The sequence below is a fragment of the Hydra vulgaris genome, chromosome 11 (genome assembly GCF_038396675.1).
Source record: "Hydra vulgaris chromosome 11, alternate assembly HydraT2T_AEP".
NCBI lineage: Eukaryota > Metazoa > Cnidaria > Hydrozoa > Anthoathecata > Hydridae > Hydra > Hydra vulgaris.
This window is the reverse complement of record NC_088930.1, coordinates 46,192,621-46,220,408: the sequence shown is the minus strand read 5'-3', so window position 1 is coordinate 46,220,408 and position 27,788 is coordinate 46,192,621. Positions and strand designations below refer to the sequence as shown.

Below are 27,788 nucleotides of genomic sequence, written 5' to 3'. Positions count from 1 at the left end.
CTCTTTTTTTAAATCTTAAAATGTATGTTTTGATCATAAAATGTACCCTAAAAGGTTTTGATCCTAAAATGTACCCAGAAATAGACGACACAGAGTGAAACAATAACACCGGTTTCAAAATATTAGGCGTTATTTTTTACACCAGACTGAGTGATACTACCAATTTCAACCGGATTGTAACTCTAAACAAAATAGAGAAAAAACTTAAGTTTCTGGGACTACGTACTTCGTCACTTAGGAGAAAGACTATGTTGATAATTACGCTAGCAATGTCAAAAGTGTGGTTTCTGGCAAATGTTCTGCCCATTCCCAAATAAGTAATAGAACGTCTGCACAAAGCCATTTTTGAAAATCAGTGGCAAAAGACCAATTTCAATCCGGTCAAGAAAGAGATACTTTTCTTACTCGTCAAAAGCGAGTGTCTCGGAATTTTATCATCGAAGGAGCAGAGTCTGGCACTTCGCCTCAAAAATCTCTTCCAACTGAAAAAATGCGAAGAGGATAAAGCTCACGATTATTACTACTTTTTAAAGTATTGGCAAGTTCACTTATATTTATGAACCAAAACCATAGCTCGAACTTTTTAAGGCAGAACAATTTTCTTAAAAACTGGGACAACAAAACGTCTCAGCACTACAAAACAACAATTAAAATATTAGGCAAAAATGTTTAACATCCTCCTTAAATTAACGAAAAATTTTTAATTAGAAGTGACAAAAAACAAAAAGACAGTCGTGCCAGAAGAACTTTTCTGGAACGGTTCAACAAAAATAACAATGCCGTGGACCCAAATTAAGAAAAAAAGCTTTACCTCCCACGCATGTGGATCGACACAAAATATCCTCTATCAATTTTTACACAACGGTCTACCATCTGCGGTTTTGCTAGCCAAACGCACAAGGCAACAGATTGTTAAAAGCAACAAATGCAAAACTTGTGGTAAAGTTGAGAACAAGTTTTTACAACAAAATTATTGTTATTTATGATTAAAAAACTATTGCTAGCCTTTATTTTATAATATATAATTTCCACATATAAATGTTTGTGTAAAGGTCCTGTAATTTTTTTATTTAGTTTTTTGTAATAAAATCCTTCCTTATAAAACACTCTTAACTAATATTGAACACTATCTTTAAATATATAAAAAAATTTTTAAACCTTACCTAATTCTCGAGATCTTTCCGCACAATAGCAAAACAATAAAAAAACAAAAAATACAAAAAAATATAATATCAAAAAACACAAAAAAAAATAAAATAAAATACACAAAAAATTATAAAATCAAAAAAACACTAAAAAACATAAAATAAAATAAATAAAAAGTAGAAAATCTATCAGTTGTAAAACTTATATATTGTAAAACCTCATTTCTATTGTAATCTGAGATAATGTAATTTCATGAAACTGTAAATATTTATTGTATTATAAAAATAAAAATAAAAAAAAAATCAATTTTTAATTAATATGCGTAAACAAATATCTGATTCTTTGTATACTAAAATTTTCAAAAGGCACAACTAGCTTATAAGATTTAATATTTTATATTTCAATATCTTGTTAATATATATGGCATCTTCTGAAAATAGTGTCATTTATTCATCTTTTGAAGAAGCAGAAGAAGCTTTGCTAAAGTTTTGTAAAGACAACTGCCATCCAATTTATCGGGATACAAAAAGAACAGTAAGTAAACAATGAGTATGATAAAACATAAAAAGCAAAAGTAAAACCTATTTTTAAATCAGGAGATACAAGTGAAATAGGCAATTACAGACCAATATCAATACTTTCTACATTCTCTAAGATACTTGAGAGAATTATGCACAATAGAGTGTATACTTTTTTTAAAGAAAATAATTTTATTTACTCCAAGCAATTGGGCTTTCAAAAAAGTACATCAGCTGAACACGCAATCCTTCACCTAGTTGATGAAATAAAAAACTCTTTTATAAACTGAGAAGTTACATTAGGTGTATTCATAGATCTCTCTAGGGCTTTGGATACAGTGGACCACAAAATATTATTATCAAAGCTTAACATGTATGGCATAAGGGGTAGAACGAACAAATGGATAGAAAGCTACTAAGATAAACGTGTGCAATCTATATACTATGGAGATAATAAACTCTCTAATCCTTCCATATTAAAGTGCGGTGTTTCTCAGGGTTCAATACTTGGGCCTTTGCTTTTTTTAATCTACGTTAACGATCTCTATCGGGCATCAAAAAGAATTTCAACTATAATGTTTGCTGATGATAGCAACTTTTTTATCTCCGGAAAAATTATAAACGAACTGTGCGTTGAAATGAATCAAGAATTAGAAAAAATTTCTGTATGGTTTAGGGCAAATAAACTTTCTATTAACTTAAGTAAAACGAAGTTTTCTTTATTTCATCCTTCTTATAAAAAAAAAGAAGCCGAATCTTCTCTTCCAAAATTGTTTATTAAAAATAGAGAAATAAGTAGGGATAATGTTACTAAATTTTTAGGTGTTTTTATTGACAAAAATCTAAATTGGAATAAACATATCGCCTATTTAAGTAGTAAAATATCTAAAAGTATCAGAATAATATACCGATCACGCCATTTATTGAAAAAGCCGCTACTCAAACAAATCTACTATAGCTTTGTTCAAAGTTATTTAAATTACGGTAATACAACATGGAGTAGTACCTATAAAAGCAAACTAGAACCTCTCTATCGTAAACAAAAGCAAGCTATACGAGTAATTAATTTTTTTAAAAGTTTAAAAGTGGGCTACAATTTTACGTTAAACTCTAACCACTGGACGTATAGGAAGGACAGAGAGGCCACCAAACCACCACCTTACCCGCATGAAACTCAAGACTTTTATTATAATAAAAACGTGTTTTTGAAGTGAAAATAAAATTTTTAAAATAAAAAAAGTGATTATAATTCTATACCAGACCATTACCCTATAGGAGAGGTGTATTTTATAGTTAGAGGTGGGTATGGTGGTGGTGACTTAACACAACTTAGTATAAAAAAATATTTTTTTTCACACATTTTTGTCATTACTGATATGAGTAAAATTAGTATACAATAAAAATTTAAGTTATACAAATTTTACATAGAGAAAAGGTTTTCACATTGATTTATGGAAGTGTGTTCTGCACCCCTTCCACCCCCCCCCCTCCCTTTAACCACTTTCGACGCTAAAAAATATTTTTTTTTTTCAATTTGGCTAATAAAGTTTTAATTTCTGTATTATAAATTATCAAAAAAAAACATCATTTTCATCCATTTTTTGGCGCTCAGATGATTATCTTTGTCAAATATCAGCTCAAATTTTAGCATGATGTAGTCGATTTCTAATGTGATGATGATGTTTTATCACACCTTAAAATCAAAATCTATACTAATTAAATAATTATCAGTTTTGTATTTAAAAGTGTAAAAGACAAACAACAAAGAATTGTAAAAATATATTTTACGTGATTGTATTAGTGAATGCTTGGTCATAATGAAGGGGGCTTTCAAACCCCCACCCCCCTTCCCAAATCAAAATAAATGTAAATAACTAAAAATCATTTGAAATAAATTATTTCATTAATTGCAGATGCAATTCTAAAATATTTTAAAATCATTATTGAGGGACTGTAATTTGTGTATTAGTCAAAAGTCAATAGCAGTAAAAAAAGGTGTTCTCAAAATAAAGAATTAATAAAATATGATTGATGCATAATTGTCAAAAATTAGTAATTCATGACTATTTTAAAGATGAATTTCTTTAAAAATACTGTCTTGGCTTTAAGTAAATGATTACAATAATAAATTCCATAAATAAAACTATTATAATAATCATTTTTAACGATAGACACCACGTGAAGGTAAGCCAGAGCCATCTTTTAAATTTTTTTGTGAAGTCACAATACTTGCACTATGTTTTTGGCTAGTTACAACACTTGCATTATGTTTTTGTCAAGTCTCAACACTTGCAGTATATTTTTGGCAAGTTACAACACTTGCACTATGTTTTTTTCAAGTCATAACATTTGCAGTAATTTTTTACAGTAGAATAAGAGAACACAATATATGTAACTTATAATAAACTGTTTAATTATTTTAAAAATATTATTATTGTTAAAAAAAAAAATTTGTACCAAACTTTAAAAATTAAAACAGGTAAAAGGTAAAAGCTATTCCTCTGTGGTGTTATCAAATTAATAAAATTGCAACTCTTCAAAAACAACATCAGCAGCAAGCTGTATCTTTTTCATGCAATGGTCAACAGCTTCAATATCAGTTTCATCATCTTTCTAATAAGAATTGGTGTATATAAAGTCATTTCTTCTTTTTATTATTATTTTTACTTTGCCATTGTACAAAACACATTTGCAAGTGTTTGGATCATACCATTCGTGGTATAGTTTTTTCCAAACAATTCTCGCTAACATAACATCTTCTAAATCATATAGTTGGTCATTGGACAAGTGTTTATATGAATTTATAATTTCATTAAAACTCAGTTTTGATAGCTCACGTTCTAACTTTTATTTTTTTTTATTTTTTTTTATCTTTTTCATCCATTTATTGGCGCTTGGATGGTTGTCTTTGGCAAATCTCAGCTCGAATTTTAGCATGATACAGTCGATCTCTAAACCTGTTTTTATGTACTACATTAATTGACCATTTAACTACCTTTTCTCTCAAACTTAGGTCTAGACTGAATTTGTAACTTTTTATTGTCTAAAAAATTTACAAAACCTTGTGGACCACCTTTTACGTCTTTATATCTCATTTTGTTTATAGCTAGAATAATCAAAGTTGCCATGCAGTCATTTCCAAATAATTTACAACTCTCATTCTCTAGAGACTTTTATGCTAAATGACATGATGTGGCAATTTTATCAAGAGGGTGCACATGGCAATTTATTTCATTAGGCTTTTTTCCCCAGGTTTCACAAACTTTGCTTACGTTAAGATGATTAACTGTGGCTCTGTCAGACAATATGTTTGATATGTTTTCAATAATTGAATTATGAAATTCATTATAGTTACACTTGTAAAAATCTGAATAAATAAAAGCCATATGAATAATGGCATTATATATGGTTTTCATAATCACCAGCTTACTTACTAATTATTTGTTTTAAATTGACTATAAAAAAAGTCAACACAGTAAGTATATAAGAATACAACTATCAAAACGTTATGTGATTGGACAACATTCTACACTACAACATAGTATAATTAACAACTTTGTTTGAATACTAAGAGTAAAAACACTAAACACGGATATATTAAATCATTTAACAGGAGTATAACTAACTTATCCTCCCAAGATCATCTTCATCCAAACAATAATTAAAAAGACTTTATTTTTACCAAGTAATATAAACATTTGCATATATTATAATCTATTCAAAGACATAAATATTTATATCATTGAATAAATAACTAACTGATGTTATTGGCTGCCTCAGCAATACATTCTTAGCATCTAAAACATATAATAAATGTTTTTAATCATTTAAGTAAAATGTGTTATACTCAAAGATTTATGTGATAGCCAAAATTTTCCAACATCGTTTTTGTTTATAGATTTAATTACTTAACATAATGTTTAGTAAACAAAATATATATAAAAGACTTTTTTGTCTTGAATAATAGACTTTTTTTAACCTTTTAAATTATGTGTTGATGTGTTACATATCAACATGCAATTTAATAGGTTAAAATGAGTCTAGTCATATACTATATGAATACTAGACCATTTTAACTTATTAAATTGTATGTTGATACGTAACATATCAACACATAATTTAAAAGGTTAGAAAAAGTCTATTGTATTATAATATCCTATATGATATAGTAATATAATGTCCTGAAAAAAACTATATCAATGCTAGACTTATTTTTATTTATGAAGACATTATAATTTGAAATAATAAAATATAATTTATATGTATCACGTTTTGAGGTTATTAAAATTATAATGTCTTCATACAGAAAAATAGTTGCTACATATATATACATTATTTTACATGTGTTTATTTTGTCTTGCTGCATTTTTTCATCAATTGCAACTTCAAGATGCAAATCAAATAAAAATATGTAGTTATACGTATTTATTATAAATAAATATTACGAAAAAAATATATATATAAGTATTGTAGAAATAATTTATACAAAACTTGTACATATTTTCCATTTGATTATACAATAGTAACCATTTTACTAAAATGGCATGTAAAGATATTTATCTTCAAGTAAACTTGAAGATAAGTAAACTTTGAAGATAAGTAAACTTAAACTTAGCTAAAGATAATCCTGAAGTTGAAGTTGACTAGTTGTTGCTTTAAGTTAATGCAACAACTAATTAACTTCAGGATTATCTTTAGCTAAGTTAAAGTTTACATCTATTAACATTTATTAACTTACATTTTTTGAACTAAAATTTAAATTAAAGCAAGGAAACATTAAAAGTAGTCAATTAACTTTATATTAAAATAAGTAAAAGTTTCATATTTCAAATTAGATATGAATTAAATAACATATTAAACCTTCAGTTATATGACTTCCTATATTTTTTTATTTTTAAATCTAAATCATATATAAAATAAAATAATTGATTGGCCTCTTCCTTCCAAAAAGACATCGAGTAGAAATAAAAATTAGATACCAACACTGCGACAAAAAATAGAGTGCCTGCGCTAGAAATACAATGAAGTTTGGTAAGTGCCAAGATAAATGAAAAACTAAAATGAAAGGAAAGCTAGAAAAAAATCGTCGTTATCTTTGATAATAATTTTATCCTAGAAGTACAACCAAATTTTTGACAGCAATAACGCGAATCAAAATAATTATAAAACACACAGTAATAAAGTTCAAGTATTTTAGTTTTCAAAAATACTCTATGCTAATATCAAATTCTAAAAATTTTTCTAGCAAAACAAGTCTCCACAACGCTATCTCAAAACAGACTTCAAAACGTGGCACAGAATTTTAGCACAAAATTCGGTTCCGTAAAACGCGATTTCCGCATATCTAGTGAAGACTTTTTAAGATGGTCCCATGCAAAACCCTTAGTCTCTTGCAGCAATAGGCTATAAAACAGTCAATGTACTAAAGCCAAATAATATTCTTCATTTCACTATATCTAATGAGGGTTTGGTGTAAGGCAGCAAGTCTCCGTTGATGAGAGTGCAATAAGTAAATAAAATAAAATTGTTTTAGCCTGCTTAATTGTAGCTTTACTACAAGAGTGTTCTGCAAATTTATGCTGGTCTTTACCATCTACGAAATCATATTTCATAAAATAATGTTTTTGATAAAAGTAATCATTTTTAAATATAAAGAGTTAACATAGCAATGTTATTATTCCAAATTACCACTAAATATGAGAGGTTTTTCGAGTTGGTGGTTGGCGTATGCGTAATGCTTTAACGCACTCTAGTACCTAAAACAATAACCTGCTAAACTTCAACTTTCAGTTTTTGTGACATAAACCATTTAAAATCAGAACACTAACAAAGTAAAAAAAAGTTAATACAACATTTGGAACTAATCCAAATGTTACTGCTGAACTGTTCCATATTTGTAATTTCGATTTGCATCATTAATTACCTTTGCTAATTATTGAAAAAAAATTACACTTTTTATTTTTTATTATTCTTAAATTTTATATAACGATCATGAAGTTGCATTTTTAAATATTAATTAAAAAAAAAAATCAATGACCATTAAGTTGTATTTTTAAATGATATATTTAGTAAACAATTTTTGTAACAAGACGAGTTTGTTAATAAGTAAAAAAACGAGCACTATTAAAAACATGGTGGCTTTTAAATGCGTTAAACAACAATAAAAATCATTTCGACATAGTTACTGACCACGAGTTTTTTATTTACTTTTTTTATTTATTTTCTTATTTAGGAAGTTTGTAACAATAATTTTCTTTTCACCGTAGAAGGAAAATTAATAAGATCATTGTCTGATTCTTGTACTTGCGATGCTTTTACTGGAAGTGGCCTTCCTTGTTTGCATATTTTTTATGTCAGGGAAGCCCTTTCATTGCATATTTTTGATATAACATTAGTTAGTAAGAGATGGGTTATAAATACAACTGAAGTACCATTAAATGTTTCTTTAAAAGTAACACATGTTATACCTTCGACACTGATATGATACGCGTTAAAAAAGATTTTTGGTTTGATTGTTCATTTTTATTACTTTTTTGAAGATATGGATATCTTCAAAAAAGAAAAGAAAAATGAACTTAAATCACCTAAAATAAAAATATTTAACTCTTAGTTTTTTGGTTATTTATAAAAAATCTGAAATGACTATCAACGCTTTAATAATTTTAAATTTTTCAAAAATCTAAGGTCTTACTTTAAGGCTGATGCATGGCGCCTAATTTGATCAATACAGCGTTTTATTAATGCAGATAAAAAGTTGTATCGATGCATTAAATGTAAATCAAATGAATCTCCAGCACAATTTCGACATTCAGATTGGGTGCAATAAGATCACTGTAAAAACTTATATCACGTTTGCTGTAGTGGTAATACAGGAAAACCGTCTCTAAAGTGGTTTAACCACTGTTGTCTGAATGAGGGTGATATACCTACCATTTCGAGTACCTACTATACAGCTGATATAGTATTTTCATTGATTCTTTGTCTAATTTTCATTATAATCAATTACTTTCTTATAACATTTTATATAAGCAGATTGAAAGTTAGTACTTTTACGGAGAGTTTTAATTTTTTTGTATAACAGCAATAAAATAGCCGTTGAATTTTGTTAAGTAAGTTAAGCCAGTTAGCTTTATCTTATCTGTTTTTATAAACCAAGATTTGAAGATGATATAGTATTTCATTAATTTTGTGGTACATTTTCAGTATAATCAGTTACTCACTTCCGATATTTTAGTAAGCTGTATGAAAGTTAGTAATAATACAGAGATTTTTGTATAATAGCTATATATAATAGCGCTTGAATTTTTTTAAGAAAACCAGTAAGCTTTGTCTTCTTTGTTTTTATTTACCTTTAGTTAACTGTTTTTGTAAACGAATATATATATATATATATATATATATATATATATATATATATATATATATATATATATATATATATATATATATATATATATATATGTATATATATATATATATATATATATATATATATATATATATATTTAAATATATATATATATATATATATATATATATATATATATATATATATATATATATATATATATATATATATATATGTATATATATATATATATATATATATATATATATATATATATATATATATATATATATATATATATATATATATATATATATATACGATGTTTTACGTAAGAGTCGTATTGTAAAACGAGTTCAATTTATTAATATATTCACAGTGCAGTGGAGCATACTTCAAGACCATGGTAGACATCCCAAACAATTTTTTTTGGCAATGAACATGGACCATTTCCCGATTCCAAAAACGTATTAAACAAAATCATCCATTGGGGGCTTTTTGAGAAATTAGGTATTTTAGATTTTTGAGAGGTTTTGAGAGGAAAAAATTGTTTGGGATGTCTACCATGGTCTTGAAGTATGCTTCACTGCACTGTGTTCAGAAAAAGCTAAAAAATTTGAAATATTTTATATTGATTAACATTTGATTAATATATATACTTAATGTATGTACTTAATATGTGCACTTTATGAATATACTTTTGACTAATAAAAGTTTATAAAATAACCGGTTTTTTTAATAAACATTATTTTAAATACTTTATTTACCAATAACAGCTGTTTACCAATTAATCAGCTGATTTTAGTAAATGTTTACATAATTATTACCAACTTATGTGAAATTGTGCAGCACTACTTGTGTTTAAGTCGACATTGTTATATTTTACAAAGAGTTTATTCAAGTAAGAAATTTTTTTTCAGATGTTGTTCTGCATTTGCTGTTTTCAGAAGTCAAAAGATTTAAGATTTATTAACTGCAAAGTGAAAACTAATTTATCAAATGGAAAACATGATTACTGCCAGCTTCTAAAATGCACTTTTGGCAAGGTTATGCGAGCCAAAACCCAGATCTCCCTGACATGATTTGCTCAAAATGTAGAAAAAAGTTGTTGAGTGTAGATATAACCTTTAAATCCAGACCAAGTTATGAAGGTAAATGCCAAATATAAGTACAATTTTCATTAAACAATTTGGTGATATTTAAATAAATATGTTGCATATTCATGCCAAGAATTTTTTTTTCTTTTAGATTTGAACACTAGAATTGTTAGAGGGGGCAAATGTGAATGTTTCATCTCTAAAAATGGAAGAAAGAATGGAAAAATTAAAGTTACAGATCCCATTGGTAAAATGCTTTACAGGAAATCTAGTTGCTTGAGGTCCTGAAAACCAGTTAGTAGAGAGAGATTTATGCAATACATGCTATGCCCAAATTGGAAAAGGAAAGTCTCATCCTTGCACCAAATTAGAGAGACAAAAGAATTTGTCAGCTATTGCACAGTCGGCATCCCCTGTGACTAAACAAAGAGTTCTTTCAAGATCTTTGAAAGATCTTAGTTCAAATAGGGAAATAATTCTAAACACTTTTGGCCCGAATAAGATGGTTGTCAGGATTGGAACTGAGCCGAAAAAACCATATTTTACATCAGAAAAACTTAATCTACTTCAACTGAAACTTCACTGCAGTGATCGTAAAATGATTAAGATAAATCAGTTTCTTCGGTCTGAGGGTGTAAATGTTGAACCAGGATTCAGTAAGAAATTGACAAGCTTGTTTTAGACAGGTTGAGTATTAACATTTAATTAGTATAACACAAGTGGCTAGGTAACTAATTTTTGATTTTACATGTTTAGATGGTTGAGAACGAGGAGTATATTTTAATACTGGAGTATATTGTAATGATGTTGAAGAACTTGTGGCCCTGGTCCTTCAACACAGAAATCAGGTCCCTAATGATTTTGATATCAAGCTTGGCGTTGACGGGGGGCAAGGGTATCTTAAAGTGACTTTGTCAATTACATTAAACCCAGAAATGAAGACACATATTATCCCAGAGAAAAAAAGTCGAAATGGGGAAGGATATTCAAGCCAAGATTATAAGGCTTCAAGTGTTCACAAAACTCTCATTCTCGCCACTTTGCCTTCAATGAATAAAAGCTATGTAAATAAATTTTTTAATTTACTGACACATTTCTAAAACCTACCATACCTCCTAACTAAACCAAAAATACCAAATTGACTCTAAAAATATGTTTTAGGTATAAAATAGGTTATACATTTTTTTCGGAAATGAAAAGAAATGATTCATTTTAAGGATTGTGTATAAGACAATTTGACAGTGAATACGACCTCGGATAGTATTGTTGAAGAAAAACAAACCTTCTTGATTTTAAAAGACGGTCATTTTGACACAAAAAACGTCAAAATCAGACTTCATGTGATTTTTTTTATCACGCAAACTCTCAAAAATCTAAAATTCCTAATTTCTCAAAAAGCCCCCAATGGATGATTTTGTTTAATACGTTTTTAGAATCGGGAAATGGTCCCTGTTCATTATCAAAAAAAAAAATTGTTTGGGATGTCTACCATGGTCTTGAAGTATGCTCCATTGCACTGTGTATTATAATAGTATTATTATATAAATATGTGATAAACACAAAGAAGAGATCGTGGATCACAGCTAGTTGTGGAAGAGTTGCTCGATTCCGTTGTTGTTTGATAGGATACTCCAAAAGAGCGAGGCTTCGATAGACACGCTGTTCATACAAATTTTTAAGGGGGACATTAATAGTTTTATACAATCAGCCAATCCAAACGATTTACGTTAATGACAATTTGATTTGCGCAACACTCCCGCCACCAACAGTAGTCACGAATAGCTGAATGTTATTTTCATTCATAAACGTAGTTTAGACAGAATTAAGTTTATTTTCTTCTTGTAAACACAATTTATTAACTGGACCTCAAATACATAAACTTTCCAGCGGAGACACATCGTACATTTGCTGCACGCACTTGTCCGTCTGTTGACGGTAAAAGTTTTTCAACAAATCAACCTAATTTCTATTAAACTCGAACCAAGAAAAGAAATTTTGATTGGAATACGAATATTATTGCTTAGGTGTCTTTTAACAAAGCTACCAAATATTTATTTAAACATTTTCTTTTCTTGAAGAGTTCGAGTTCGAGCCATCGAATATTATTTTCTTTTCTTTTTTGAAGAGTTAGAGTTCGGGCCATCGAATATTATTATCCATATTAAGAGTATAAAAGCCATACTAATTTTTGATAAAAACTGACATATTTTTTAAGGAAGGAGAATGGCCAAAAATACTAAGGGGGGATGGCGGTCGAAAAAACACAAAAAATCACTGAATAAAATAATAAAAAAATATACTTAATAAATGCTTGGCTTTGTACATTAAACCAACACTTTAATTTTAACTAATTTTATGTGTCAACATTTTCATACATTTTCATAACCACACTTAAAAACTTCATTTACTGCTTTTTTTTCATTAATTCGTTATCAAGGAATAGGTCAAGAAGTTTTAAGGGATTATTTAATAATTTATTAAGACGATGGAATAACATATGTTTAGTTTTATTGATATTTCAAAAAAGTTTGTGTCACTTAAACCATTTCGTTAATTTGTAAAGTTCTTTGTTTACTATTTGAAATAAAAAATTGTTTGTTCGTGTTTTTCAAACAACACTTTGGTTCCTGTTCAAAGACACCAATCATTGTCTTTATTTTTTAAAGAGTTATTGCAATATTAATTATAAAAAAAAAAACGGACATATTTTTTTAGGCGAAAGGTTTGCAAAAATGACTAAGTGGGAACGGGGGTCGAAAAACCACAAAAATTCACTGAATTAAATAATAAAAAGATATATTTAAAAACTGTTTGGCTTTGTACATTATAGCAATACTATAGGATATTTATTTTTAACTGCATCAATGCGGTTACATTTTTATACATTTTCACATAACCACACTTAAAACTTCATTTATTGCTTTCTTTTTATTAATTTGCTATCAACGAATCGGTCCAGAAGTTTTTAGGGAGTATCTTATAATTTATTAGGACGATGGAATAACATATATTTAGTTTTATCGATATTTAAAGATAGTTTGTTTGACTTAAACTACTTGGTTAATTTGTAAAGTTCTTCGTTTACTGTTTAAAATAATACACTAAAAATCTTTACTTGAATAAAACAAGTTGGTATAATCTGCAACCAAAATTGATCTTAAAATGTAAGAAAATTTATTTAAATTATTTATAAAAATGAGAAAAAGTGGTCCTAAAAATGATCCGTGAAAAACACAACAAGCACTTGTCTCTTTATCAGTTTCTATTCAATCTTATATAATAAATTGCTTACTATCAATTCAAAAAATCTGAAGCTAGGATATGTTAGTATTTTCCATATTGTAACTTTTGAGTTTGGATAGAAGTATTTGATGATTGATTTTACCAAAAGCTTTACTAAAATCAATAAACACATCTAGGGTATACTTTTCTTTATGAAACGCTTTAAATATGTAATGTGCAGGATGAGTAATTGCATAATTAGTGGAACGACAAAATTTTAATCCAAATTGTTTACGGCAAAAAATAATTATTTACATTAATTCAAAAATTATTATACAATATATATAGTTAATAATAGTTGCCTAATACAAATAACTTGCTTTAATATTAATGAAAAACAAGTAAGAATTATAGTTGGACTAAAATTATAATTGGAATAAAAGTTTGAGGAAAAGTCTTTTATTCACGTAAAGCTAACCAATAACTAATTAAAGGCATTCGCTATTTTTTTATTCACACGGTCTATTAAGGTGGTATTGCATCACTCATATCTTCTTTGAGTCCCTGTTTATTTTTGAAATTTTATATTTAATTGATATTTTTTATTATGAAATTATTATTAAAACTTATTTCATTAAACAGAAAAATATATACGGAATAAATAAAAAAAAAAAAAAGAGAAATAATGTCGCCAAAGTTTAATTCAATAATAGTTTGGTATTATTACTTAAAAATGTTTAAAAAAAAATGGAGCTACTGTCCCAAAAAGATTATATATTGAACAACATAAAAGGGCGGACGGTTTTCGTGTTCTTGATCACCACCCGCTGCTACATCAGAATTACCAGTTACTCCGTCAACACGATGGCTATGGGGGCCACCAAATTCAGTGGCTCTCCACATCTGATGACCATGATTGTCATTATCACTTCTTGCAGATCCTACTCCGCCTGGAACACTAACCCAGTTTGAGGATGCGGTATGAAACTCGCTGAAATAAATATCTAGGTAAGCGTGATTGTGAGAGCCAGCTGCATTTGTATTCAGATTAACTTGATGAAAATGCGGATGAGAATGCGACGGAATTTGTGCTGATGTCAATTTAACTTTGGCGGCGCCTCCTGTTTTTCCAACCTGTTCAAAGCCATCTCCACCTTTCCCAACCAAAAATCGACCGCGCAGGTCCGGTGTGCCATTTTGTCCATCACATAAGTACCACCCGCTCATTTCACCCGTACCTTTTCCGTCTGAACCAAACAACTGCAGCATTTTTTCAGAGCTAATCATCCGAATTTGATTTATTTTATCTTTTAAAATTTCTTTTTTTATCATTTCAAATTCTATTTTTGATTGCAATTGGAATTGATTTATTAACTCTTTTGAATTTTGAGTGTTCAATGTAAAAACTCGGTTGTAATCTGCTTCATAATAATAGTTTTTAATTCGCGAGAAACTAAGAGTTCTTTTAAATGCTGAAGCTTGCAGTTTACTGACTTGCAGAGTCTTTGGTACTATTTTGTTGCCCTCAAATTCATATTTCATTTTATTTTCCGAATATGTGTTTAAGTCTCTTAGTTGATCATCTAAACTACTACCTTTCTCAAGCCAATGATTAGCCTGACTCTTTGCATATGAGGCTGAAGCTGAGCCTTTACCCATTCCAAACACTTTAACCGAGGCTGATGCAGCGCCACTTTCAGAAGATTGTTTTTCCAACTCTTTATAATATTTTTCATCAAACACAATCCGGCTTTTGTTACCTAACTTTTCAATTTTAAACACCTCAGACAAATCTTTTTTTATTTGATCAGGATCTAAATCGTTTCGAAATTCCATTGTGTATTTTGATAAACTTTTGAGGGCATCATCCAAGCTGACTGACTTAAACGTTGTCTGACCACTCAAGCTTATTAAATTGTCAACAAATGCTGAACTAAATTGTTCTTGTGAAATCTGATAGTCCTCAATTACATTAAAGTAAGAGTTGACTTCATTGCTTAGTTCTGTTAATTGATCTCGTGTCACGTACACTTCGTTGGCAGGACCAAATAGTTTATCGCTTAATCGGAGATTGTTGCTTTCTTGCAACGTAAGAGTGAACGTATTAGACTTTTGAACCTGCGCACCTGCTGTTACATTACATATGAATTTTAGGTTTGGCTCTGTTTTTATTTCTTGCTCGAAAAGGTTTCTTTCTTTGGTGCCAACCGGATATTTAAAATCTATTTCGTATGGTGATTTCTTGAAATTGAAAACTTTTCCCTTAAGTGTAACTGTTTTTAACTCTTCAACGTCATACAATTCGATGAAGCATTCTATTGTGTTGGCGTCTAAATCTGAAAACTGTGACGGATTTACAACTATGTTTTTGTCACGTCGTACCTCTTCTGCTAACTCCTTTTTGTCGAGACTGGTCAACATTTCAAACAGAACCCAAAAAGAAAGCTTCCTAAATCCAAACCTACTATTCTTACTAAAATCAGTAATCTCTGGCTGACCCAGTGAAAACCATCTGAGACTACTGTGTTGGTTGTTTGCCAAATGTTTTTCATTATTTTTAGTTCGATAAGCTTCTAAGGTTACTTTGGTTCCGTCTTCTCGAAAATACTCTTTAATGACGTCTGGTGTGTCAAAAATAAAATCGCTCGATGTATAGATAAAGTCATTTATGTCTTCATTGTTAGTAACCACGAAAACAAGCAAATGCAAACTTAAAAACACTTTAAACATTTTAAGTTAAAGTTAGTAAGTAATTATGTAACTTACAAACTTAGGCACAAAGTTGCATTTTGCCTAATTGCACAAAAAATAAAGACGTTGTAAAGGTTGAATATCTTCAAGGCACGGCAGTTTGATCAGTTGCTGTGCTGTTTAAACTTTGCTGAAAAAAATATAAGACATCTAGTCAAATATTTAAAACAGTCATTTCTAAATTATACTAATCCAAATAGCGAAATTAAAGCAAAAAAATTTACGCTAACTTTTGGTTGCAACTGACTTTTTTAAGGACAAACACACTTTTATCCACAATTTGTCTTAGCGTTGAAATAACAAACTTTCATGATTATTTTGAAAATTCGTCAAAGTTAGTCAAAAAGTACAATATATATATATATATATATATATATATATATATATATATATATATATATATATATATATATATATATATATATATATATATATATATATATATATATATATATATATATAATATATATATATACTCAAAAATTGATATCAAAAATCTAATTATTTTACTGTTGGTCCTGAGATTAAGCCTAGTTCTTAGAAGAGAATTTCGTAAAGTTGGCGTTAAAACAGTATTCTGTTTTGGCAATCCCTTAATCGTTACTTTGCCCGAATAAATAGTACTTTGAATGATTGATACTTTGCCACGAATGCAAATTCGCGTGCAATTCAATACTTTAGCGATTTCGATACTTTGCGAATGGTTGATACTTTGCCACAGTCGTTTGAAAGTGGCAAGTTATTATACACAAAAGTATTAAAACTTTCAAAATTATAGATTTTAATGATAGCTACGGTCTTTAGTTACGAAAAGATTTATTTAATAACAACCACATACTTATTATTTTAGGTATAAATAAATATCTAGATCTTATTTTTTGAGTAAAGTTTTTATTGGGATTATCCAATTTACTGATCATAAAAGGAAAATAATAAGAAGGAACGTATATTAAACGTCTCAGTATATTAAAAGTTGTTTTTTATGCAATCATTAAGTATTCGTCTAAATGCTAATTTGTTTATTTTTTTATAAATTCATTAAAAAAATTCTGAGCGTTGTAACGTAAAAATTTTATTTTAATTTTCGAATGATATGTTCTTAAATTGTTTCTTTTTTCTGCTTGTTGGATTCAATTTTTTTTTTAATGTCAAAGTATAACTTTCCTAACACTTGTTTTTAAAACCCTAGTTTTTGTTTTTATGTTAAACATGTATATGTAATTACTGTATACTCATATATATTTTTGAATATTTACTATAATATAGTAGAGTATATATAAATACTATAATATTATATATATATCATTATAATATCATTTTATACTGAATAGTTTGTATAAATTCATAATAAAAATTTATGATGTAAATTTGAACATTTAATACAATAATATAGATGCGATTTTGATATTTTTCTTTGCATGTTTTATTTTATACTCCAAATTTAATGTTTTCGAGCTTAAATAACTTAATTATTGTTATTGTGTTTGTGTATCAGGCAAATATTTTGTATAACTAATTAGTAGATACGTATTTAAATATATCATTTATGTACGTACTCATTATACTTTTGTCATAATATTAACTTAATTAAACAAATTATTTGCATAATACATTCTTACATAAATTATATGTAAAAATTTGTTATCTGGATCAAAGTATATTCAGTGGAGCTTACTGTATGTACAATTGTGTAAACTTATTAAAGCCTATTGAATGCATTATGTTCAGCACTTGAGTATATTAACGATATGTTTATATATGTATATATACACATATTTATTTATATATATATATATATATATATATATATATATATATATATATATATATATACACACACACATACACACACACAGATGTATATATATATATATATATATATATATATATATATATATATATATATATATATATATATATATATATTATATATATATATATATATATATATATATATATATATATATATATATATATATAAATATTTAAATGTAAATGAATATATATATATATATATACATATTTTTTTTTTTTTTTCATATTCATATTTATATTCATATTCATATTTATATTTATATATATGAATATATATGAAGGGCTTATTGTGAAACGATGACAAGCCACACCTTTTTTTTCAAATGAGTTATTATCATTTTTATAGTCATAAATAGTAAACGCAATAGCCAAAAAGATATTAGGGCATAATTCTTAAAATTGTAGATATAATTATAAAATCATTTTACTGCAAAATGTGATTTTATAGATTTAAATAAAACTTAAAAGTCGTTTTTCTCAAATATTTGTTTTTGTGGCTTGTCATTGTTTTACAATGAGCCCTTCATATATATTTATATATATATAAATATATATATATATATATATATATATATATATATATATATATATATATATATATATATATATATATATATATATATATATATATATATACATATATATATATATATATATAGGTAGAACATGCACGAGAGTACTTATACATTAACTACAGAATTGGGTTAGGGCAGCAATTTTTAAAAAAAAGTGTAAACATGTAGGGGAGATAGGGGCGCATTGATCGCCGTAGCAGTGTTTTGAAAATTGCGCAGAACCTGAAAGAGATGTAAAAACTTATTAACTACGAAACACATGTAGAACTATCTGGCTTTTGGAATATATAAATATTTTGATTTAAAAAAATGATAAACATGAATAATTTTAACTTTTAAACAACCCTCTCAAAAGATCAACGTACCCCAAACTATGGGGTTCTATGATCTCCGACTTGGGGCACATTGATCTTATATGCGTAATATTATCTAAACGTTTAACACTTCTATAACTAAATCTTGTAAATAATTTAGTCAAAGGGTAATATTGTATAACATATAATACATCTAAATTTTTTAAATATTTTTTAAATATAGCAGTTAAACCCACTAGTCTAATTTTTAATTAAAAAATGTATAAATCACAGCAGCTATAAGCTACCCGCTTTATATACGTTTAAAACTTTACAACAACTTGAAATTTATAAGAACTGAAATATAAAGACTGAAATAAGAATACAACTTTTAAGTTTACAAAACTTGTTAAAAGTACAATATTTTGATTAAGAATATTTCATCATTTGTGAAAGTCAAGTTGTGAAGCAGCTTTTGGTTTACATTGTTTTTTATTCCTAAGCAAGTAATTCTTAGTTTCTTTCTTATCTTTTGTGGAGACTTTTTGTTGATTTTTGGTTTGCTTCAAAATTTTCTTTTCTTTTGACAAATGAATTTCATTTCTGACAGGAGTATCAGTCAAGATCCTTGTTTTTAACTGCCTACTTTTACCTTTTTTTTTCTGGCAGATGCTTTTGGGTAAGGTTTTAAAACCTCAGGTGAGATTATAGAAGCAACACTTGTTGACACTTTGTTTAAAATACTTGTTTCAATATTTACTATAGTTATTTCAGACTCTATGTGATTAACATGTGCTGGTATCATTTCAGATTCCATGTTGTTGACAGGAGTGATAGTAACTGTATCTGGAGCAGCTCTATCTGTAACTGATGATGGTAAATATTCGTCATCTTTGAAAATTTCAGAATTGAATGGCTCAATGCCAGCTACTCTAAATCCTGTCTGTATATTAGATGGTGAGAAAGCTTTTGTATACGGTTCTTGAACTATTGAAACAATATCATAAATGGTCATTGGTCTTGGGTTTGAAACCATCCAATTATCACATGCAGAATTGTAAAACCTTTTCAATGGTCCAAAAACAGTTCTATCTAAGGGCTGCAATTTATGGCTGCAATGGGGAGGAAAACTTATCATTGTAATTCCGTGTTGAATTGCAAGCTCCAAGCCTTTAACAGAAATATGACTTTCATGACTGTCGAGAAGTAACAAAACTGGAGATTCCTGAGAACAGTTTGAATATTTAACAAAATGTTTAATCCATTCTATGAAAATTTCTGAGTTCATCCAACCAGAAGGATTTGCAAATCCCACACATCCAGGAGGTCCTTCCTTAATCATGTAATCAGGAAACTTTACCCTAGGAAAAATAAATAATGGAGGAATGGAATTTCCAATAGCATTAGAGGCACAACATGCAGTTACCAATGTTCCTTGTTCTGCAGATGTGATTCTTCCAACTTGTTTGCTTCCTCTACCAGCTAAAACCTTTACCGGCTTTTGAACGGTTGTTAAACCAGTTTCATCAACATTATATATATACAGTTAGGATTATATTTATATCGATTTCTTACCGTTTTAAGATTTTGAAAAAACTCTCTTACAGTGTGTTTGTTAAAAGCTGTTGATCAAGCAAAGCTCGTTGCTTCAGGTGTTCGTAGAGACAACTCTGGTTGTCTTTTCATAAAACCTTGGAACCAATCAATGCCTGCAATTTTATTTTTGATCCATGATGATGGGCATATCTTATTGTTTTCTAAAGCAAATTCATATGCCAATAATCGTGTTGACCTAGTTGAAAGGCCATAGTTCATTTTTGATGCAATTAGTAAATAACTTGATAAACTTTTTTCATCTTGTGCTGTAAAAACTTGTCTATTGTTGTAGTTAGGCTTGAAAGCTTTATTTGGATTAAGCCTCTTTAACGACAATATCTTTTTAAAGTCATTCTATCTATGTTAAACTGACGTGTTACAACATTCAGTTGTGTTCCTTCTAAAACTTTATTAACAGCTACTTTCATTGTTTCACTTGGTATAGCAACTTTATTTGTTTTTTTAATTCTATTTCTAACCATTTTAAGATCTGTAAAAAAATATATCAATAAAAACATATGTTTTTAATAAATGCTAATATTTAACATAATAATATTATGTTAAATATTTTTTAATTATTATGTTAAATATTATTCTTTTGATATTATAAAATAATAGTATTATTATTACTAGCTTATAACATAAGTAGATTTAAAAAATGAAATGCTAAAAGCTATTGTTTGTTTATAAATAGTTTTTTTTTTAATTATAAATACAATTCCATTCGTTTAACTGTATTGCTTATAAACAAAAACATGGGGCACTTCGTCTTCTATGGGGCACTTTGATCCTCCGATCAATGGGCCCCGCATAGTCAAAGATCAATGTACCCCAATAGGTATAGGTAACATATTGATAGCAATATCTACTGTATAAATTGCAGCCAAATAAAAAATATATATTATATTATACACCTAACACTTACAAATTTAAGATAAAATTGTTGTTAACCCATACAGACATCTAAATAAAAATATATTTGAATTATAGTACGATTTAAAAAAATCACTTTTTATGACGAAAAACAATATTTTCTTTATTTTTTTTGACGCTGATAACCTTATGAAAAAATATTACGAATAATCAATTAGGGAAGCATAATGGTTAATTAAATTGCAACCTCACTTCTAGTAAGGCAAAAATGAACGAGTAAAAGCCAAAAGATCATACTACCCGGCGATCAATGCGCCCCCATCTCCCCTAACTAAAACAAATACCGCGAAAGATAAAAAAGAAAGATTTATTAAATATAATAACAATCAACTAAACAAATGAAAATTTATTTATCTTAAATATAGGATTTTTTTTTTTTTTAATATTTTAAATATAGAACTTGAGTAGATGTTGTACTTTTTGAATTCCTTTTCTTATTTTTAAGCCATATAACTTTTATTGTCTTAAAATATTCTATTAAAATATCATTGTCTTGTATAACCTAACGTAACAATAAAAGCTGTTTAATACTTTTTGTCTTTGTGTGTACAATGTATTTAGTCATTGTATATAGAATGTCAATATACATTGAATATAGGGATGGCAAACAAATCTTTATTAGAGATAAACTATATAAAATAAAATTTAGATTACATAAGCTTACATTTTATATAATTTGTAAAGTAAATTTATGTAAAGTGAGTAAATAAGATTATTTATACTTTACAATAACTTTGACAGAATCTGGTACAAAAGAAATGCAAAAAAATGAAACTATAAGTCACTAACATTTAGATTGCCGTAACACTTGCTTTGCGCGGTTTTAGTTATTTCTTCCCTGCAAAGTTTGAAAATATCAATATTAGGTCTCTGCTCATGATTAAAACCCTCTCTAGTTCCATTCCATGAGTTTTAACTATAATAACCATTCTCTGAATCAAATCGTCTCAAAATAAAATTCACTCTTTGGCCAACCATTCGAAAGTACTGGAATTTAGACAAAGCTGAAACAAGGCAGTTAGCAAAAGACGCATATAGCCATGGGAAACTCAGATGGAGTAGTTTATTTGAAAGGAAAGTAATTGGCATAATTGTTAGTTTTTTTTTACTTGTTTTTTGCATAAATGTATTTATTATTTAAAAACTAAGGAGAGAAAGAGTTTAAACCTGTGATGAATAATGGGAGCCATAACACCATGCCCTTAAGATTGAGGAGCCCTAAACTTTTTAAGAGACGCTTTATTTTTTTAAGAGTTTTTGCCACTTTAATACAAAAAAAGTCCACCTACTCAAGAATATCCTTTGACTCTAAAAGTCTTGGTTTAAACAACTACGGTACTTTATTATGGGCATGAAAAAGTTAGAACTTTTCACCTAAATATCTTTATCTGCGTGCAGTATCATAGGCCTAACTACAGTAAGACCAGTGTAAGCAACATTTTCTGTCCCTCAAGCAATTACGACCAGGGCCGATAGGAGCCTAAAAATGTATTTAAACGGGTTTTTTTTGTTGTTTTTTTAGTAAAAGTTATTGTTCCAGAGAAACAGAATTTTGCCACCTGGACCAGTATGCCTACAGGCCAAAAATATTTTGCTTCGCCACTGTGTAATACACGTATAACCCGAGCTGTAGCTAAGCAATGATTTATACGTAGATTAAGAAATAAAACTTGTGGTGATTGGAGCCTGGAACAAAAAATTACCCTAAAACATTTACCATCCCAACCCCATATGTAAGGCCAACAAATTTGTAACTTTTATTTTTTATTTTCTTACACTAAATTTAAGTTGACAGGTTTTAAAATTCAAAATTTGAAGGTTATTGTTATATAAAGTTTACACCCAAACCGAACAAAGTTATTGTTTCAACATTTTCCTTAACATTCTAATGTGATATAAAAAGAACATGGCAATAAGACTATTTTTGCTTGGCAATAAGAATATTTTTGTTTTCTTCTTGCCCGCACCATTCATTTATTTTACCAAAGAAAATCAATAATTCGCAATGGCAAAATTATAAAAATTAAAAATTAATCAATGCATTAAAGAATGTCTTAATGTAAGAAAAAAAATCAATGAAGACATTAAGTTAATTTGATTAAAAAAATTTATTTGATAATTATCAAATTATTAATAATAAAAATAAGAATAATTTGAACAAAATTGTATTATGTTTGAAAAATAGAAATGATCTTGTAGACTAAAGTCACTTATAAAAACTTAGTTCTTTGTTATTCCTCGACAAATTTTAAGTCCACGTCAACTGATTACTTATTCACGAAAAAAGAGTTAAATTAACTTTTGAAAGATTTTGATTGTCAGAGGAGCTTATAACTTAATTAGAGATAATATTTTATATCTCTAAAATAATTTGGAAGGTTGCTCAAAATTTATATTGTTATAGCTTTTAAAGTCTAAGAGATTATTGCATGACATAAGATACTTGTTAATGAACTTAAATTTAGTTTAAAATGTTAAAAAAAAAAGTATATATAAATGTTATAAACTCATCGCTCTTAGACTAATGGCATGAAAGGAAAGTTAACATTTTAAGGGTTTATTATTAACAGACTCCGATTATCGCAATACTTTTGAAAAGCTTTACTTAAACATGAATATATAAATGTTTAGAGTTTGCTCCATGTCGTTATATAAAGTTAAATTCTCAAACAAAAATAAAAAGCCTACTACGGGCCTGATTTTAAATATGTGATTAGAATCAGGTTGTTTAAATATTGTGATTTCCACTTTTGTTAACTTTTTTACTTTAAATTTTTGAAATAATAAAACAAAATAAATAACAAAAATTTACTGAAAAAAACGAACTTGATGTTAATTTATATGTATGATAAAATAAAATCAAGACACTTTTCTTTACAATCGACCATATAATTTTAAATTTGAAAGTGTTCTTTTTTGAACCATCCTACTAAATTCGCTATTTTAAATAAATTAAAATACGCAGTTGTTGTGGTTATGAAGAGTTAGAAAATTTTTTAAGTTAATTACTTTTAATTTTACTTTTTCAGCTTTAATTTTTTTTTTTTAATTATTCTTGATGTTATTTACATCAGTTACTTACATCAGACACTATGGTTTATTGTTCTTGCTTCGGAAATGGCTCTGCATTTTGCAATTTTGTTCTAAGTTTTGTATTTTGATTTCTTTTGTTCAGCGTGGTTGTTGTTAAATTCAATCAAAATGTTGTTAAATTCAATCAAAAAGTTATTTATGGAAATGACTAGCTAGATTAATTGAACACATACAACTTCCCCTCCCCCCTCCCCTTAATGAAAAACCTCTTCGGGACGGCCCTGAAAACAACCACGCTGAATAATAGAAGCGAAAAGCAGCATCATAGAGTCAAATATGCCTGGCTCCTTTACGGTAAAATTTTATCATAGCCTCTAACCTATTTCCTCCCGACAAGAAAATCAATACTAAAACAAATAGTTCAAAAAAATGCCTTTTAAAAGTTTTTTTGCAAAAAATCTTTCTTTCTAAAATGTTATAAACCACAAATTTATAAAAAAAAAAAAACATTAGAGCGAAAAATGTAAGGATACAACACTCCTTGCCCAGAAAACAAATTTACAATACATCGGGAATACACAAATGCTGTCAAGATAAAGTAAAATCAAAGTAAGGTCTAAAACATATAGTAAAATCAAAAAAAAAAAAAAAAAGAAATATAAAAAATTGGAGTTCTCCAGTTGGCTCTGAAAACAATTTTAAGATGTACTTTTATTAAATTTACACAAATGCTAGAAGTTTCAGAGCTTTAGCTAGTCAGGAAGGTAGTGAAAAATCAATCGCAAGATTCCGGGTTAACTGATAGCCGGCAAACATCTTGTAAAGTCTAACTAACGTTTGAAAAAAAAATTTAATATTATTATAAAGCACTATTTTAATTGAGTAAGATTTTATTTTTCTAATCAACCTTGTGCGGGTCGGACACCAACGTAAACAAAGGAGGTTATTAGGGTGCTCACAACCTATAGTAGAATATTTAACAGCTTTTTTTACCATCTTTTTTCAAATAAATTTTATTTTTTATTTTTTCATTTATTTTTCTTCCATAGTATACATTTTCTTGATTACATAATAAAGATTCATTAAGATTGAATATACATATAAATATAAAAAATCACAAACATAAATAATAAACAAACTTTTGTAATACGAACTGTAAGAAGAACGCGGGAAACTTGCAGAAGACCAAAAGGTCTTATTATCAAGAACCGCTTTACATTTTCATACATATATATATACATATATATATATATATATATATATATATATATATATATATATATATATATATATATATATATATATATATATATATATATATATATATATATATATATATATATATATATATATATATATATATATATATATATATATATATATATATATATATATATATATATATATATATATATACGTATAGAAAAATAAAAATATTTGCAAAATTTTTACGTTAATTGTTACATTATAATTGTATTAAAATGTAAGATAACAATTATACAAACATATATCGTTACTTTTTCTTAATATTACCACGTTTATTGCTAACGCAATGTTTGAAATATATATTAAAGTATATTAAAAAAATAAGAGTTTATATAAAAAGCTAGCAGTGAACAAATTTAAAAAAAATCAGTAAGTAAATTTTTGTAGTTTAAAATACTCTTTTTAATAGTTTTTTTAAAGCCATATAAGTTTTCAAGATTAATAATATTTTGATTAAATAATAAAAACTTATTCTAGATATGAGGTGCACGATAAGTAATTTTAAATTGCACAAGCTTAGTTTTGCATGAAGGCTCTAAAAGGGTACTATTTGTGCGCAACAGGTATTTATACTCGGGCTTTTGTTTATAAAGACTATAGAAAATTGAAGGAGTTTTTTGTATTTTACTATTATACATAAGACTTAGAACATTATATATATTTAGTTCAAACAATGTTAGTAAAGACATCTGTTCAAAAAGAGGTTTTGTGTGTTCTTTTTCATTTTTAAATTTAATTACTCGTATAGCTTGCTTTTGTTTACGATAGAGAGGTTCTAGTTTGCTTTTATAGGTACTACTCCATGCTGTATTACCGTAATTTAAATAACTTTGAGCAAAGCTATAGTAGATTTGTTTGAGTAGCGGCTTTTTCAATAAATGGCGTGATCGGTATATTATTCCGATACTTTTAAATATTTTACTACCTAAATAGGCGATATGTTTATTCCAATATAGATTTTCGTCAATAAAAACACCTAAAAATTTAGTAACATTATCCCTACTTATTTCTCTATTTTCAATAAACAATTTTGGAAGAGAAGATTCGGCTTCTTTTTTTTTTATAAGAAGGATGAAATAAAGAAAACTTCGTTTTACTTGAGTTAATAGAAAGTTTATTTGCCGCAAACCATCCAGAAATTTTTTCTAATTCTTGATTCATTTCAACGCACAGTTCGTTTATAATTTTTCCGGAGATAAAAAAGTTGCTATTATCAGCAAACATTATAGTTGAAATTTTTTTTCATGCCCGATAGAGATCGTTAACATAGATTAAAAAAAGCAAAGGCCTAAGTATTGAAACCTGAGGAACACCACACTTTAATATAGAAGGATTAGAGGGTTTTTTATCTCCATAGTATATAGATTGCACACGTTTATATAAGTAGCTTTGTATCCATTTGTTCGTTCTACCCCTTATGCCATCCATGTTAAGCTTTGATAATAATATTTTGTGGTCGACTGTATCAAAAGCCTTAGAGAGACCTATGAATACACCTAAGAAGGATTGCGTGTTCAGCTGATGTATTTTTTTGAAAGCCGAATTGCTTGGAGTAAATAAAATTATTTTCTTTAAAAAAAGTATATAATCTATTGTGCATAATTCTCTCAAGTATCTTAGAGAATGTAGAAAGTATTGATATTGGTCTGTAATTGCCTATTTCACCTATCTCCTGATTTAAAAATAGGTTTTACTTTCGCAGTTTTCAGTTTTTCGGGAAAGATACCTTTTTTTAAGGAGTGTTTAAATATTTTAAATAAAGGAACTCTAAGCTCGTTTTGGCAGTTAATTATAATGTTGCTATTAATATCGTCGATTCCGGTTGCTTTATTTCTTTTTAGGCTTTTAAAAGCATTGTCAAATTCTAACATGGTTAGTTTTTCGTTATTCAATTAATTTTTATTACGATCTAAATATTTATCAAAAGATTTATTTACACTAGGAACTTGGGATGTAAGTTTAGATCCTATATTAACAAAGAAGTTGTTAAACTCATTTGCAATGAAGTTTTCATCATCAATTGTTTTGTGGTTGATTTTTATAGTTTTAGGAAAGCACGGTTTGTTAATTTTTGGCTTACCAATAATTTCATTTAATAATTGCCATGTTTTCCTAGAAACTATTTGACACTTTTCAAGTAGTTTACAGGGTCGTCCACAGTTATTTTCGTCGCGTCCATAATTATTTTCGTCGCG

At 27.6% G+C, this 27,788-nt stretch overlaps 1 protein-coding gene across 1 annotated transcript; it reads right to left on the bottom strand.

Moving 5' to 3' along the window:
• Positions 1 to 14,014: 14,014 nt before the first annotated feature.
• LOC136086703 (uncharacterized) lies at positions 14,015 to 16,397 on the bottom strand. Its single transcript, XM_065808988.1, has 2 exons — positions 16,313 to 16,397; positions 14,015 to 16,212 (listed from the first exon to the last, which is right to left on the bottom strand). The coding sequence occupies exon 2, from the start codon at positions 16,059 to 16,061 to the stop codon at positions 14,085 to 14,087; it is 1,977 nt and encodes a 658-aa protein (XP_065665060.1). The 5' UTR covers positions 16,062 to 16,212; positions 16,313 to 16,397; the 3' UTR covers positions 14,015 to 14,084.
• Between the last annotated feature and the right edge of the window lie 11,391 nt (positions 16,398 to 27,788).